The sequence below is a fragment of the Tupaia chinensis genome, unplaced genomic scaffold (assembly GCF_000334495.1).
Source record: "Tupaia chinensis unplaced genomic scaffold, TupChi_1.0 Scaffold146625_1, whole genome shotgun sequence".
In the NCBI taxonomy this organism is placed as follows: domain Eukaryota; kingdom Metazoa; phylum Chordata; class Mammalia; order Scandentia; family Tupaiidae; genus Tupaia; species Tupaia belangeri.
Window position 1 is genome coordinate 1 of NW_006206481.1, and position 10,411 is coordinate 10,411.

The 10,411-nt window shown below is 38.9% G+C and overlaps 1 protein-coding gene and 1 non-coding gene across 11 annotated transcripts in view; both read right to left on the reverse strand.

The window, feature by feature from the left end:
• Nucleotides 1-10,411, reverse strand: part of LOC102493408 (heterogeneous nuclear ribonucleoprotein K) — a 14,139-nt gene continuing 3,728 nt past the window's right edge. Inside the window, exons 1-17 of one of the 10 annotated variants that reach the window (XM_014584365.2) lie at nucleotides 10,174-10,271; nucleotides 8,568-8,641; nucleotides 8,375-8,459; nucleotides 7,830-7,927; nucleotides 7,324-7,380; nucleotides 5,805-5,848; nucleotides 4,864-4,936; nucleotides 4,269-4,340; nucleotides 3,657-3,770; nucleotides 3,232-3,360; nucleotides 2,324-2,631; nucleotides 2,153-2,207; nucleotides 1,797-1,880; nucleotides 1,475-1,490; nucleotides 1,312-1,394; nucleotides 792-961; nucleotides 1-74 (exon numbers count right to left, since the gene is read on the reverse strand). In XM_014584365.2, coding sequence (XP_014439851.1) covers nucleotides 41-74; nucleotides 792-961; nucleotides 1,312-1,394; nucleotides 1,475-1,490; nucleotides 1,797-1,880; nucleotides 2,153-2,207; nucleotides 2,324-2,631; nucleotides 3,232-3,360; nucleotides 3,657-3,770; nucleotides 4,269-4,340; nucleotides 4,864-4,936; nucleotides 5,805-5,848; nucleotides 7,324-7,380; nucleotides 7,830-7,927; nucleotides 8,375-8,432 — 1,395 coding nt within the window. In that variant the 5' untranslated portion in view covers nucleotides 8,433-8,459; nucleotides 8,568-8,641; nucleotides 10,174-10,271 and the 3' untranslated portion in view covers nucleotides 1-40. Of the gene's footprint in view, nucleotides 75-791; nucleotides 962-1,311; nucleotides 1,395-1,474; nucleotides 1,491-1,796; nucleotides 1,881-2,152; nucleotides 2,208-2,323; nucleotides 2,632-3,231; nucleotides 3,361-3,656; nucleotides 3,771-4,268; nucleotides 4,341-4,863; nucleotides 4,937-5,804; nucleotides 5,849-7,323; nucleotides 7,381-7,829; nucleotides 7,928-8,374; nucleotides 8,463-8,567; nucleotides 8,642-9,963; nucleotides 10,061-10,173; nucleotides 10,276-10,411 lie in introns of those variants that run through there. The other 9 variants (XM_027768486.1, XM_027768489.1, XM_014584364.2 and 6 more) reach the window with 9 other exon arrangements.
• On the reverse strand, nucleotides 406-469 carry MIR7-4 (microRNA mir-7-4). The gene has a single exon (NR_129505.1). It is a non-coding gene; the product is annotated as a microRNA mir-7-4 (primary transcript).

Here is a 10,411-nt window from a genome sequence, read left to right on the forward strand (position 1 = left end):
AATACTGCTTCACACTATAAAAAAGAAAAAATATCTTGCATTAGAATCCTTCAACATCTGCATACTGCTTCACACTATAAAAGAAAAGAAAAAAAAAAGTGCGAATTAGAATTTTTGTTCGTAACATCTTAATCAACATTAAGACATTTTAATGCTAAATTAAAATGTTATGTCCATTACAACTAGAAATAAGATTTTTAAAAACTTGCAAAATTACAAAGTAAAACAATGTAAAATTCAAGAAAAATGATTAATAGTAAACCAGACATTAGTAGGATGGAATTAAGAAAATAAAATTCAGAGTTGTTAATATTTGGTAGAAAAGACAAAGAAAGGCCAGTAAGGTGTGAAATGCTGCATTTTACAGCACCAATCATTTGTCCTGTAGAGGCATGGCCTGTGCCATATGGCAGACTGTGATTTGTTGTCGATTTAGTTATCTAAAAACAACAAAATCACTAGTCTTCCACACAGAACAAGGCCAACATCCACTGAATCTTCTATATTTTCTACAGGCTCTGTATAATTTATAACAAGTAGTTTTGGCAGCAGTTTTCACCAGAGAAATGAGAAGTTTGCTTGGTTAAGGCTTCTTCCAGCAAGATTAGTATTGAATGTCTTCATTTTTAGTAAGAAAGCAGAAGAAAATCAAGGCAAAGCTATTAGAATGTTTAGAAGTTAGGTCCCCAAAAGGTTGAGACACCATGGCTTCTAAAAGAAAAATCAATTGAGAAGAAAAGCTTAAGGTTTTAGTATTATACAGTCTAACACAAAGCTAAACTTAAACTGACCTGTTCTGCAGTAAATACTGTGCATTCTGTATCTGGTCCTGTGTTCCTGTAATGGTAATGATCCGATCTTCGGAGCCTTCTAAAGGCTCATCAATTTTGATCGAAGCTCCTGATTCATGACGTATTTGTTTAATTCGCTGACCTCCTTTGCCAATAATAGAACCAGCCAACTGAAAAAATGTTAAAAGTGCTTATAATATACCTTTAAAGAAGATTACCTGTATTTCCAATGACCATTTAAGACTTCTATGGTTTATGCAGACTTATTATTTAATGTCCTTTTAATTACCATGCCCTGCACATATTAACATTTCTCTTAATGGAGGGCTCCAAAACTTTTGACTGTTTTTACTGGCAAGGAAATCACTTGACAAGACACGAACTGCTCAATGACTCCTCACTAGTCCTTACACATAATTTCAGTTACACAATAATTGTTAAAAACTTAAAAATTTAAAGAAAACTTACAACAATATAAAGTAAGACATTAAATGTTCTTGAAAAAATTAAAGATACTTACATCTTTGGGAATAGTTACTTGTGTAGTAATAATAGGTCCACCAAGATCACCATATGATCCACGACCCCCTGCATAGGAATAATCTGATTTAAATAATAAGTAGTAAGTTCATTTAAATAGCATGAAAAAAAAAATGCTTGATTTCACAAAGGAGAAAACTTACCATATCCAGAGCCACCCTAAAACAAAGAAAAAATAAAAAATTACTCTGCCTTCTAAAATACTCAGAATTTTAATATTAAAAAACGAAAAACAGAAACACCAAAACCCCTGCATTAGGAAGCCAAACACCTCCCTCATCATCTTCCTAGTTTATTTCTAGTAAGTACATTTTAGAAGACAATCCGCAGGGGAAGAATAAAAAGGATTCATGTATGTACACAGCATTAGAAGAAACGAAGATGCACGAGGGCAAACAACTTTCTGGTGGTGAGTGGGTAAGAACCTTAAATTCTGGTATGCACACAACACTCATGATACTCAACCTGAGGTTCATAAGCCATCTGCCATTCGGATGGGCTCCATGTATCTATTGCAGAATCCCAAGTTTCATCAGCACTGAAGCCAACCTGTATTGAGGGAGAGACACTAACATGAGCCACCACTATATGTCAAAGAGCTATTTTTATATACTAATTTGTTTTAACATCCCTAGTTAAACTCATAGAATAATTATGTACTGAGAGAACAGATAGTTCAACTCCAGCAGCAAACAGAAGTAATGATTTAAATGGATTCATAAAAATTTACCAGTAAGAATAATCATTAACAAAATGTTTATCTAACTCTAAAAACCCATACAGCCCTCATATACATACTGGTGAAAAACCGAAGTTCTTACCATGCCATCGTAACGGTCCCCAGGTCTTCCTCTTCTGTCGTAAGCCATTAAATCTCTGCAAACATAATGATTGTAATCTCAGTTTACACGTCACACACATCAAGTCAAAGTCTACCCTATCTACCACTAAGAGCAGTCTCTTCTGTTAATTAGCTGATGAAAAAGACTTACCCTCCTCTAGGTGGTGGTGGTGGAGGGAGAGGAAGATTCCGAGCTCTGCTACCGCCCCGGCCCCCTCGTCCAGGAGGAGGAGGAGGAGGTCCTCGACGAGGGCTCATATCATCATAATCTCTTCTAGACGGAGGCATGGGACGTCCACCCCGACCAGGAGGCATTCTGTCAAAACCACCTCTCCCCCGCATGGGAAATCCCACAGGACGTCCACGGCGGTCATCAAACATCATGGTAAAACCACCATAATCATAGGTTTCATCATAAAAATTGGGATCATAAGGCTGTGCACGTCCTTTGATAGGAGACTGAAAAAAAATTAAGTAAAATAAAGTGTAACCTTTAAAGAGCCTCAGTTCACTTCAACCCTTCCAACCAACATAACAAGGCAATTATTTTCCTTAAGATATACTAGAGACAGGGACAGAAATACAGACAAAAGAATGGATTTTAAAAATGCAATACTTTTGACAAGTCCAAAAAAAAAAAAGTTTTACTGCCCATCTGAGATAAAAAGGCTTTTATCCTTAGACCTTAAGACTCTCTCCCATTTTACACATGAAAAAATAAAATGTAAATGGGGTATATGAAGTGAGCATCCTGTGGGTTGAGGGAGTATTTCAGGCAAGCCTATGGCACATTTGTGCACAATGTAATATGAAGAGCATTATATGGAACTTCATTTAAGAACCAAAAGTTATAGAAAATACCCACCAATAATAAAGTGACCACCCTCAATACGTTCCCAAAACTATTTCCAAATCATACTGACGACTGAAGACTAGTGACAGAAAAATAGCTAGGGAAAGGACTAGTAAATACACTAGAATCTATACATTCTGAAACTATTTTCAGAGAAAATGAACAGTTTCATGAAAGTGAATACAAACAGAGTACTGTGAAGATACCTCAGATATAAGATCAAGGATGATCTTTATACACTCTACAACTCTATCAGGCTTTCCTCCAATAAGAACGACTCTGTCAGTGGAATGAGGACAGCATTCCTGGAAAAGCTTGATTGTTGTCTGAGTGTTCTGTAATAAAATTAATGAGAAAAATTAAAACCAAAATGTACTAAAAATAGGCCTTAGGTTTACATAAATTCACAACTGAAACCAATAATTTTTCTCCCCAATATAACAGTTAATAATTACTAAAGACTTTGCATCCAAATAAACTTAACAAATCTAACATCTCCAAGTCTTTTGTTATTAAAACAGCAAATTAGATTAAATAACAAAATTCTAGGAAGGGGAAAGACACAGACTTAAGTCTGTATGAAAAAATATATTTTACTAAGAAACAGGGCAGAGTGGGGAGAAACTTTTACCTCTCGAAGTTCTTTGATTTTAGCACCTTTGACCCCAATAATTCCTCCTGCCAAACTCTGATGAATCAACAGTCTCAACTCGCAGTCGAAGTCGCTTCCTTTATAGTGTTGGTACTGTAGAGGGAGAGTTATAGAATTTTAGTCTCAAATCAACTACTTCCTAATACACACTTATCTGCTATAAGCATAACAATATACTGTTGCAGTGAGCAACCTGAATTTATATTTCAATAACTTTACCAGTTATGTGCTTATTATCCTCAATAGCCAGGCCCAAAAAGGACATTCTGCACCACCTTAAAAAACTATTTTATTTTCAGGTCCTGCAACACCATACCCACACTGCAGCCATTTAGCATGTCGCTGTTACCACAATTATTTATTAACATTCAAATAACACCATATAAAAATGACTGCAAAGCACTTTGCAAATGTAGTTAATTCCCACTGCAGCATGGAGCAGGGTCAACAGTGAGTTGTAAGACCATTCATGTATCATGTTTTTAAGCCTTTTTCTATAGACATGGGAAAAGCACACTATGTTAAAAAATAGAATCAATCCTATGGGCCAGGCTCCATACTTCAGTGGGGTTCAATGGCACTATGACATACATTTAAGCATTCCACAGCATCAGATTCGAGCGGGAGCTGGCTGGTTGCAGTGGGTGATGGCAACTGCAGGCCCTGAAAGTAGAAAAATAAGAGTAATAGGTTAAGTGTCTAGCGTGATCAGGCTATTGTCGCATATATTGGTAAAGCTACTACAATTAAATCTTTATCAAGTAGAGAAACTCATCAACTTTAAAAACTTGACAAAATAATGTTCTTCTCTATATACTTAATGGTTACAGGATCTAAAAATCTTTTAGAGCTTAAAACCCCTTTCAGCATGTTTTCACGTTTTATTTTAAAACATCTCTAAAATAAAGCTTGTAATATATACTAAGTTCATGAAAATACTTGACCATAGGCATTCCACATTTACTCCAGGAATTATCGAACTGTATTTTTTAAAAAAATGCCATGTATAGTAATGCTGCACATCAGGTAGCAGGTTATAAAATGTTTTTGCTATAAATGGTTACATTCACTGTCCCCACCTCCAACTCTGCCCTTCCCCACATAAATTAAACTTATTCTCCCACATACTTTCAAATAAATTTAAAAAAAAAAGAGAGAGAGAGAGAGAGAGAGCAAGCAAGCCAACCTCTTCCAAGGTAGGGATGATTTTCTTCAGAATTTCTCCAATTGTTTCAATATCAGCACTGATACTCAATATGCTGTCAAACATCACAAATATCAGATAGTACAAAAAAGGTAGAAAAGAAAAATGAGTATTCTGTTTGCCACCAATAGTCATACAAACTTTTTCAGAGAGGTAACATACGATTATTTAATATTCCCCATTTAAAGTAGCCTATTTATAGGTTTTTCACATGCATTTTGCTTTATGCCCAATACAGACATGATAACAATATTAGGAGACTTGCAGAGAGACAGAGAGAATGGGCTTTTGGAAGGGCTCAGATTAAGTGGGCAATAAATTGACCAGAACTGAAGCAGAGTTGAATATTTATGTTCCCCGCCACCACTAAGGATACCCTCGCTGTTACACTGGCAAAACTGGCACACCTTCTCTTAGGCAAAGTGGGGGAATATGCAAGTGGTGAACATTATATCTGGAGTAAGATTATGGATACCAGTTAGAAATTAGATCACTAATGGGCTCTGCAAGAAAACAAATACAAATGCAAGACAAAACAAAGACAACACAAATGAGAAGTGAAGGAAGTGAACCAGAGTTAGCATCTCATCAGAAAAAATTATGAACAGGCAATGTTGGGAAGCAAGGTGGGCCACAAAGACAGAGCGAGAGACTATTTTGGTAACAATTTGATTTACAATGCAGCATATATGCAACACTTGAAGCTGTGCTCCTTCCATTGAAATAAAATTAGTGGATCGTTTGGGTGGGCAACTCACGGTAAAAGTTCAGTGACAAAAAGACTTAATGGGGAAAATAAGACAGAAACTTGAAAAACAATACACCGTCTAAAGGGAATACTATTTAATTATATAAAAGGCAGGTAATAAAATACATTTCTCTCTTTCTAATCAGGCAGTGAGGCATAAACTGTTGGGACATACCGCTCGGGGCCACTGCTGTCTGGGACTGAAACACTGGCATTGTACTGCATTGGTCATTGGCGTTCGTGGATGTTGGCATTGGGCATGGGCATTCAATCAGAAGTTGTCAAGTATGGTACCCGTTTGGCAACGAGCACATTTTTGGGCATAGCCAACCAGGGTTTCACATGGGCGTTCAGGGGCGGATGGGCCAACGTCATGGTGGGCAACGCAGGGGTAAGTCGATCCAGTACATGGGCAACGGAGATATATGGCCAAAAAAACAAGGAGAGGGAAAAGGGGGAAAAGCAATAAATTTTAATTTAATACAAACTATACTCATACTCTCAATTAATGAAACAAGCTTAAGTTGTTCTGAAGACTAACACAATAATGGACTTCTCTATATCTGACCGTGGCTTAACATTTAAGGACCTCAAATGATGGTTAGTTTTTCTTTCTTTCTTTTTTTTTTTTAAAGAAACAATCAATGTTTCAGTAGCAGGCTGGCTCATGAGGGTAGACACAAAACCTGTCATGACTCAAAGTTTGCTGAAATTCTTGAGGAAATGGGGAAATAACCCAGATAATTATACAGAACATCTGGATTAAGAGGAGAGAGGTGTATAAAAAAAAGACAAAACAAAAATTCCCACACCACCATAAAATGCTAACTAGTAAAAGATTGGTTTGGTTTTCTGGAGGTTTAAAATGCATTCCTATTTCAAAAGGTAGGTTTGTAAAATTTTAAACAAATTTTGAAGTTCAGTTCATAGTAATCAGGAGGAACATACAAAGATCTGCGACCAAGAGAGAAATGAAATACTTCCAAATAAGTACTCAACACAAAGTTATTTGCCTTAACTTTAGCAAGAAAAACATTTAAGAAATGTGTACACTGAGAAAAAATTTAGAAATTTTGGTGTAGCCAAGTCCTATAATATGCTCACTTCTGATGCTGCCAACATTTAATGTGTCTAATCACAAGAGTCAACCCACTATAAAATATGAAGACTCAAACAAATCATAGGCATCGACACATGGTTTCCAATTATAAATAAGATCAAAAGTCTTTTCTATGCTTTAACCCATATCATACAGTCTAAACACTAAATTAGTTGTGTTCCATGTGTAAACTGTTTAAGAACAGATGGACAATTAAAAAAAAAAGGAAATAAAAATTTCTGGATTTAATCAGCCACCTGCAATAACTCTCAGTAATACTGTAATTGATTAACACACATGGGAAATAGTGCAATTAAGAGTTTTCACACTTTGTTGCTATAAGTTATCTTACTTAAAGTGAGTAATTTGGTGGAATTTTAATAGAAAGCGAAAAGGTTTAAAATATAAACCTTCCACCCTACTCAATCTGGGCTTTGTTGAAACAGGAATGGCAAACCTTGAAATCATCTAGGTAATCATTACAATTGGCTCGTAACTAGACTATTAAATGACTCCTATGATGTAAATCTTTAAATTTCTAGAAACAAATAAACCAAAGCTGCTTGCGTAATACATTCAACTCTTTAATACTTACGTCTGTTCGCAGAGCCTTAATATTCTTGCCTCCTTTTCCAATCACTGCCCCAGCATTCTGGATTAGAAAAACTAAGAATTACTTTGTTTACCTTCGCTCTCAGCTCTAACCAAAACACCCAAAAAACCCATGTCCACAACTCTTAACCTGTTTTAAGGCTGAAAATCTACTTGGCATATCAAAAAGTGAAAACCCAAAAACAACAAAACCCACCAAGACTACATGGCTTTGAGGAATTGACCCTTTTAGCAGGGCCTAGAACTCAAGCACTAAGGTAACTTTTTATAAAACAAATTAGAGAATTTAAATATTAGTAGGTACCTCCATACCGAGGCATATAATAAAGCAATTTAGCAAACTGCCAACTAAGATGAATGAACCCACAATGTCATCAAGATGTAATCCATTAATGATTTAAGAATAACCCCCATCCTTCTCCTAGTTTAATTGGTAGTGGCTGACTATAATTTCTACTGGAGTATGTACCATTTTCAGAAAGTTTATACCTTGCTCTGAAGCAGAATGCGTAATTCAACCATCTCATCAGTGTTCCTAGATCTTTTAAATGCTTGCTCCTCTTCCATGTCTTCTGCTGGGCGTTTACCTAAAAATCAACAGTTCACATCTCAAGAAAGCAGCAAAGTCTTAAAGAAAAGTCACTTTAATTACATTAGCATTAACTCCTAGGTTAGAGAAAACTTCATTCTGTTTGAAGAGATTTGTTGCTAAACAGTGGTTTCAACAAGGCCAGCCAAAGGCAATGTTACAGGTTTGTTACGGTCTGTTCTAACAGTATTTACCAAACACAAGATACATGAAAAATACCTCAAAGGAATAAACTCCAAAATGCAAAGAAAGACTTTCTACCTTTTTGGTCTACAGATGCCCATGCAAATCAGTTACTTCTATTTCATAAATGAAAGTAAGCTATAACAAATACTCCAGACTATGAAATAAAAATTAACCATCATACGTTAAACCACACATCATAAAATGACAAAGTTAGCAGAATAAAAACCATCAAAGTTTTACTATTAAATTGTTTTCTCACCAAATTCACCATTTGTTTCAGTGTTGGGGAAGGTTTCCTCTGGCTGTTCGGTTTCCATTTTCTTGTATTAAAAGGACACACCAATCTGCTAAAAGATAAAAAAGCTAGTACACTGGGCTCATTGCAAAAGCAAGCTGTACATCTTACTATAAAAAAAAGAAAAAAAAAAAAAGACTCTACTTCCAGAACGTACCAATTATATATTCTTGCAGGGCAGAACTGAAGTGTTCTGGGCGGGAGCAACTGACACCCTAGCGCTGCAGTAGCCTATAAAAATCAACAGTGAATCAATTTTGCTTTTCTTGTTTACTATTACTGCATACTGGTTTCTGATTATGAACACTAACTCAAACAAGGAACTGTATGCCTATCTCAAGAACTTGGATTTTAGGGCCTTAAAAATCTAAATTATGCCCAATAAAAATTCACTTACGATTTTAGCCAGTGGATCCAATACTATACCACGGCAAGCAGTTTTGAAATATTTATTCATATACACTGGAAAAAGCCCAAGACTCTGTGCCTCAGCTTTGCCCACAGTACAAATTTGGGAAAAAGATACAGTCCATCTTATTTACTGAAAACAAAACAGAAATTTCAACTCGCTTTTAGGTTTCTAGGGGCTTATTTGAAAAGCTCTTCTCTGGAATCTCTTATGAACTTTACAAACGGCGAATACAAACCATATCCACCACCTAGATCCACCAGAGATATGAAATCTAAAAACTTGAAAAAGGACCTGACTCGGACAGCCCTTATTATTTTATTATTCAAAAGTACTAAGCCTGTCATTGAACACTAATACTGTCACTAGCGGAATTATTTCAAATTAGATTACAGAGAGCAAAACCCAACAGTTGTATCTCTAACGCAAAAGCTAAAGACTGCACGTGCCAGAAAGGGGACAGAATAGCAAACAGTCTTTCAGCTACCCTCTCGGGACAGGCAGACCGAGCCGACATGTGGCCCTTAACTAGAAATAGGCTAAGGGCTAGACCACATACATGCTTTAGGAAAAGAAAAAAATTAAGGCGACATCTCCTAACAAACCGAAACGGTCTCCTACTGGCCTACCACTCAGGCAAATCCTGAGGAACAATAAACATCGGGATAGAGACGTTAAGGCTCCAAGACCACGGTGTTATCTCTAAGGATAACGTCGCCGCGCGCGGCTCACCCCTCTGGTCCGATAGTCCCCGTTCTCCAGACCGCACCCCCAGCCCGCAAATAGCGAAGTATGTGCTCGATCAGCCGTGCGCAAACATGCCCTCCCGGCTTTCCCTCCCGGTACCGGGATCCGCAACCGCCGGATAACAGCAGTTGAGAAACCGCGTTGGCAGCGGAGGCGCCGCACCTCTCCTCACCCGGATCCGACAGGAAATGGCGGCCCGCGTAATGGCGACTACGTGCTACTAGGCGGAGCCGAGCGCGGACCCCCTCCCCCACCCACCACGCGGTCCGGGGCGTTCATCCCACCGCGATGTTCTCCACCGCCGGCGACTCCCGCCCCCAAAGCCCTTCTCCTTCCTACACAAGGTCCCGAGCGCCCCAGTACTACGTTAACTGCAGCTCATCCGAGAGGCACATGCCTGGCGATCACCCGAAGTCGCTAGCACCACAACGCGGACTGCGGATATACGCTCAAGGAAATGGCGGAGGTGGGGGAGGGGCACCCAGCAACGTTCCCCCTCCGAGGAGCGTCCAACCACCAAGCAGCGCCCCAGAACGCCAACCTCGAGCGGAAAATCTGGGCTCTGACCCTCACCCTCGCGCGCAGCTAGCCCAACCCCGCTCCTCACCGCGCGAGGCCACCGTCCCTTCGCCGCCGCGCCGCCTCAGCCGGTCACAGCTAGACCAAGATCGCGCGCAGGTCCCCTCCCCCTCGCGTCCGCCTACCCGCCGCCGCGCCCTCCCGATTGGTTGCCCGGGCTTCGGCGGTGGTGCGAGGGTGAGGCGATTGGCCCAGGGCCGCGTCGATCAAAGCGACGAAGGAGGCGTCAGCCCCGCCTCCCGCCGGCGCCTCCCTTCTAGCTGTAG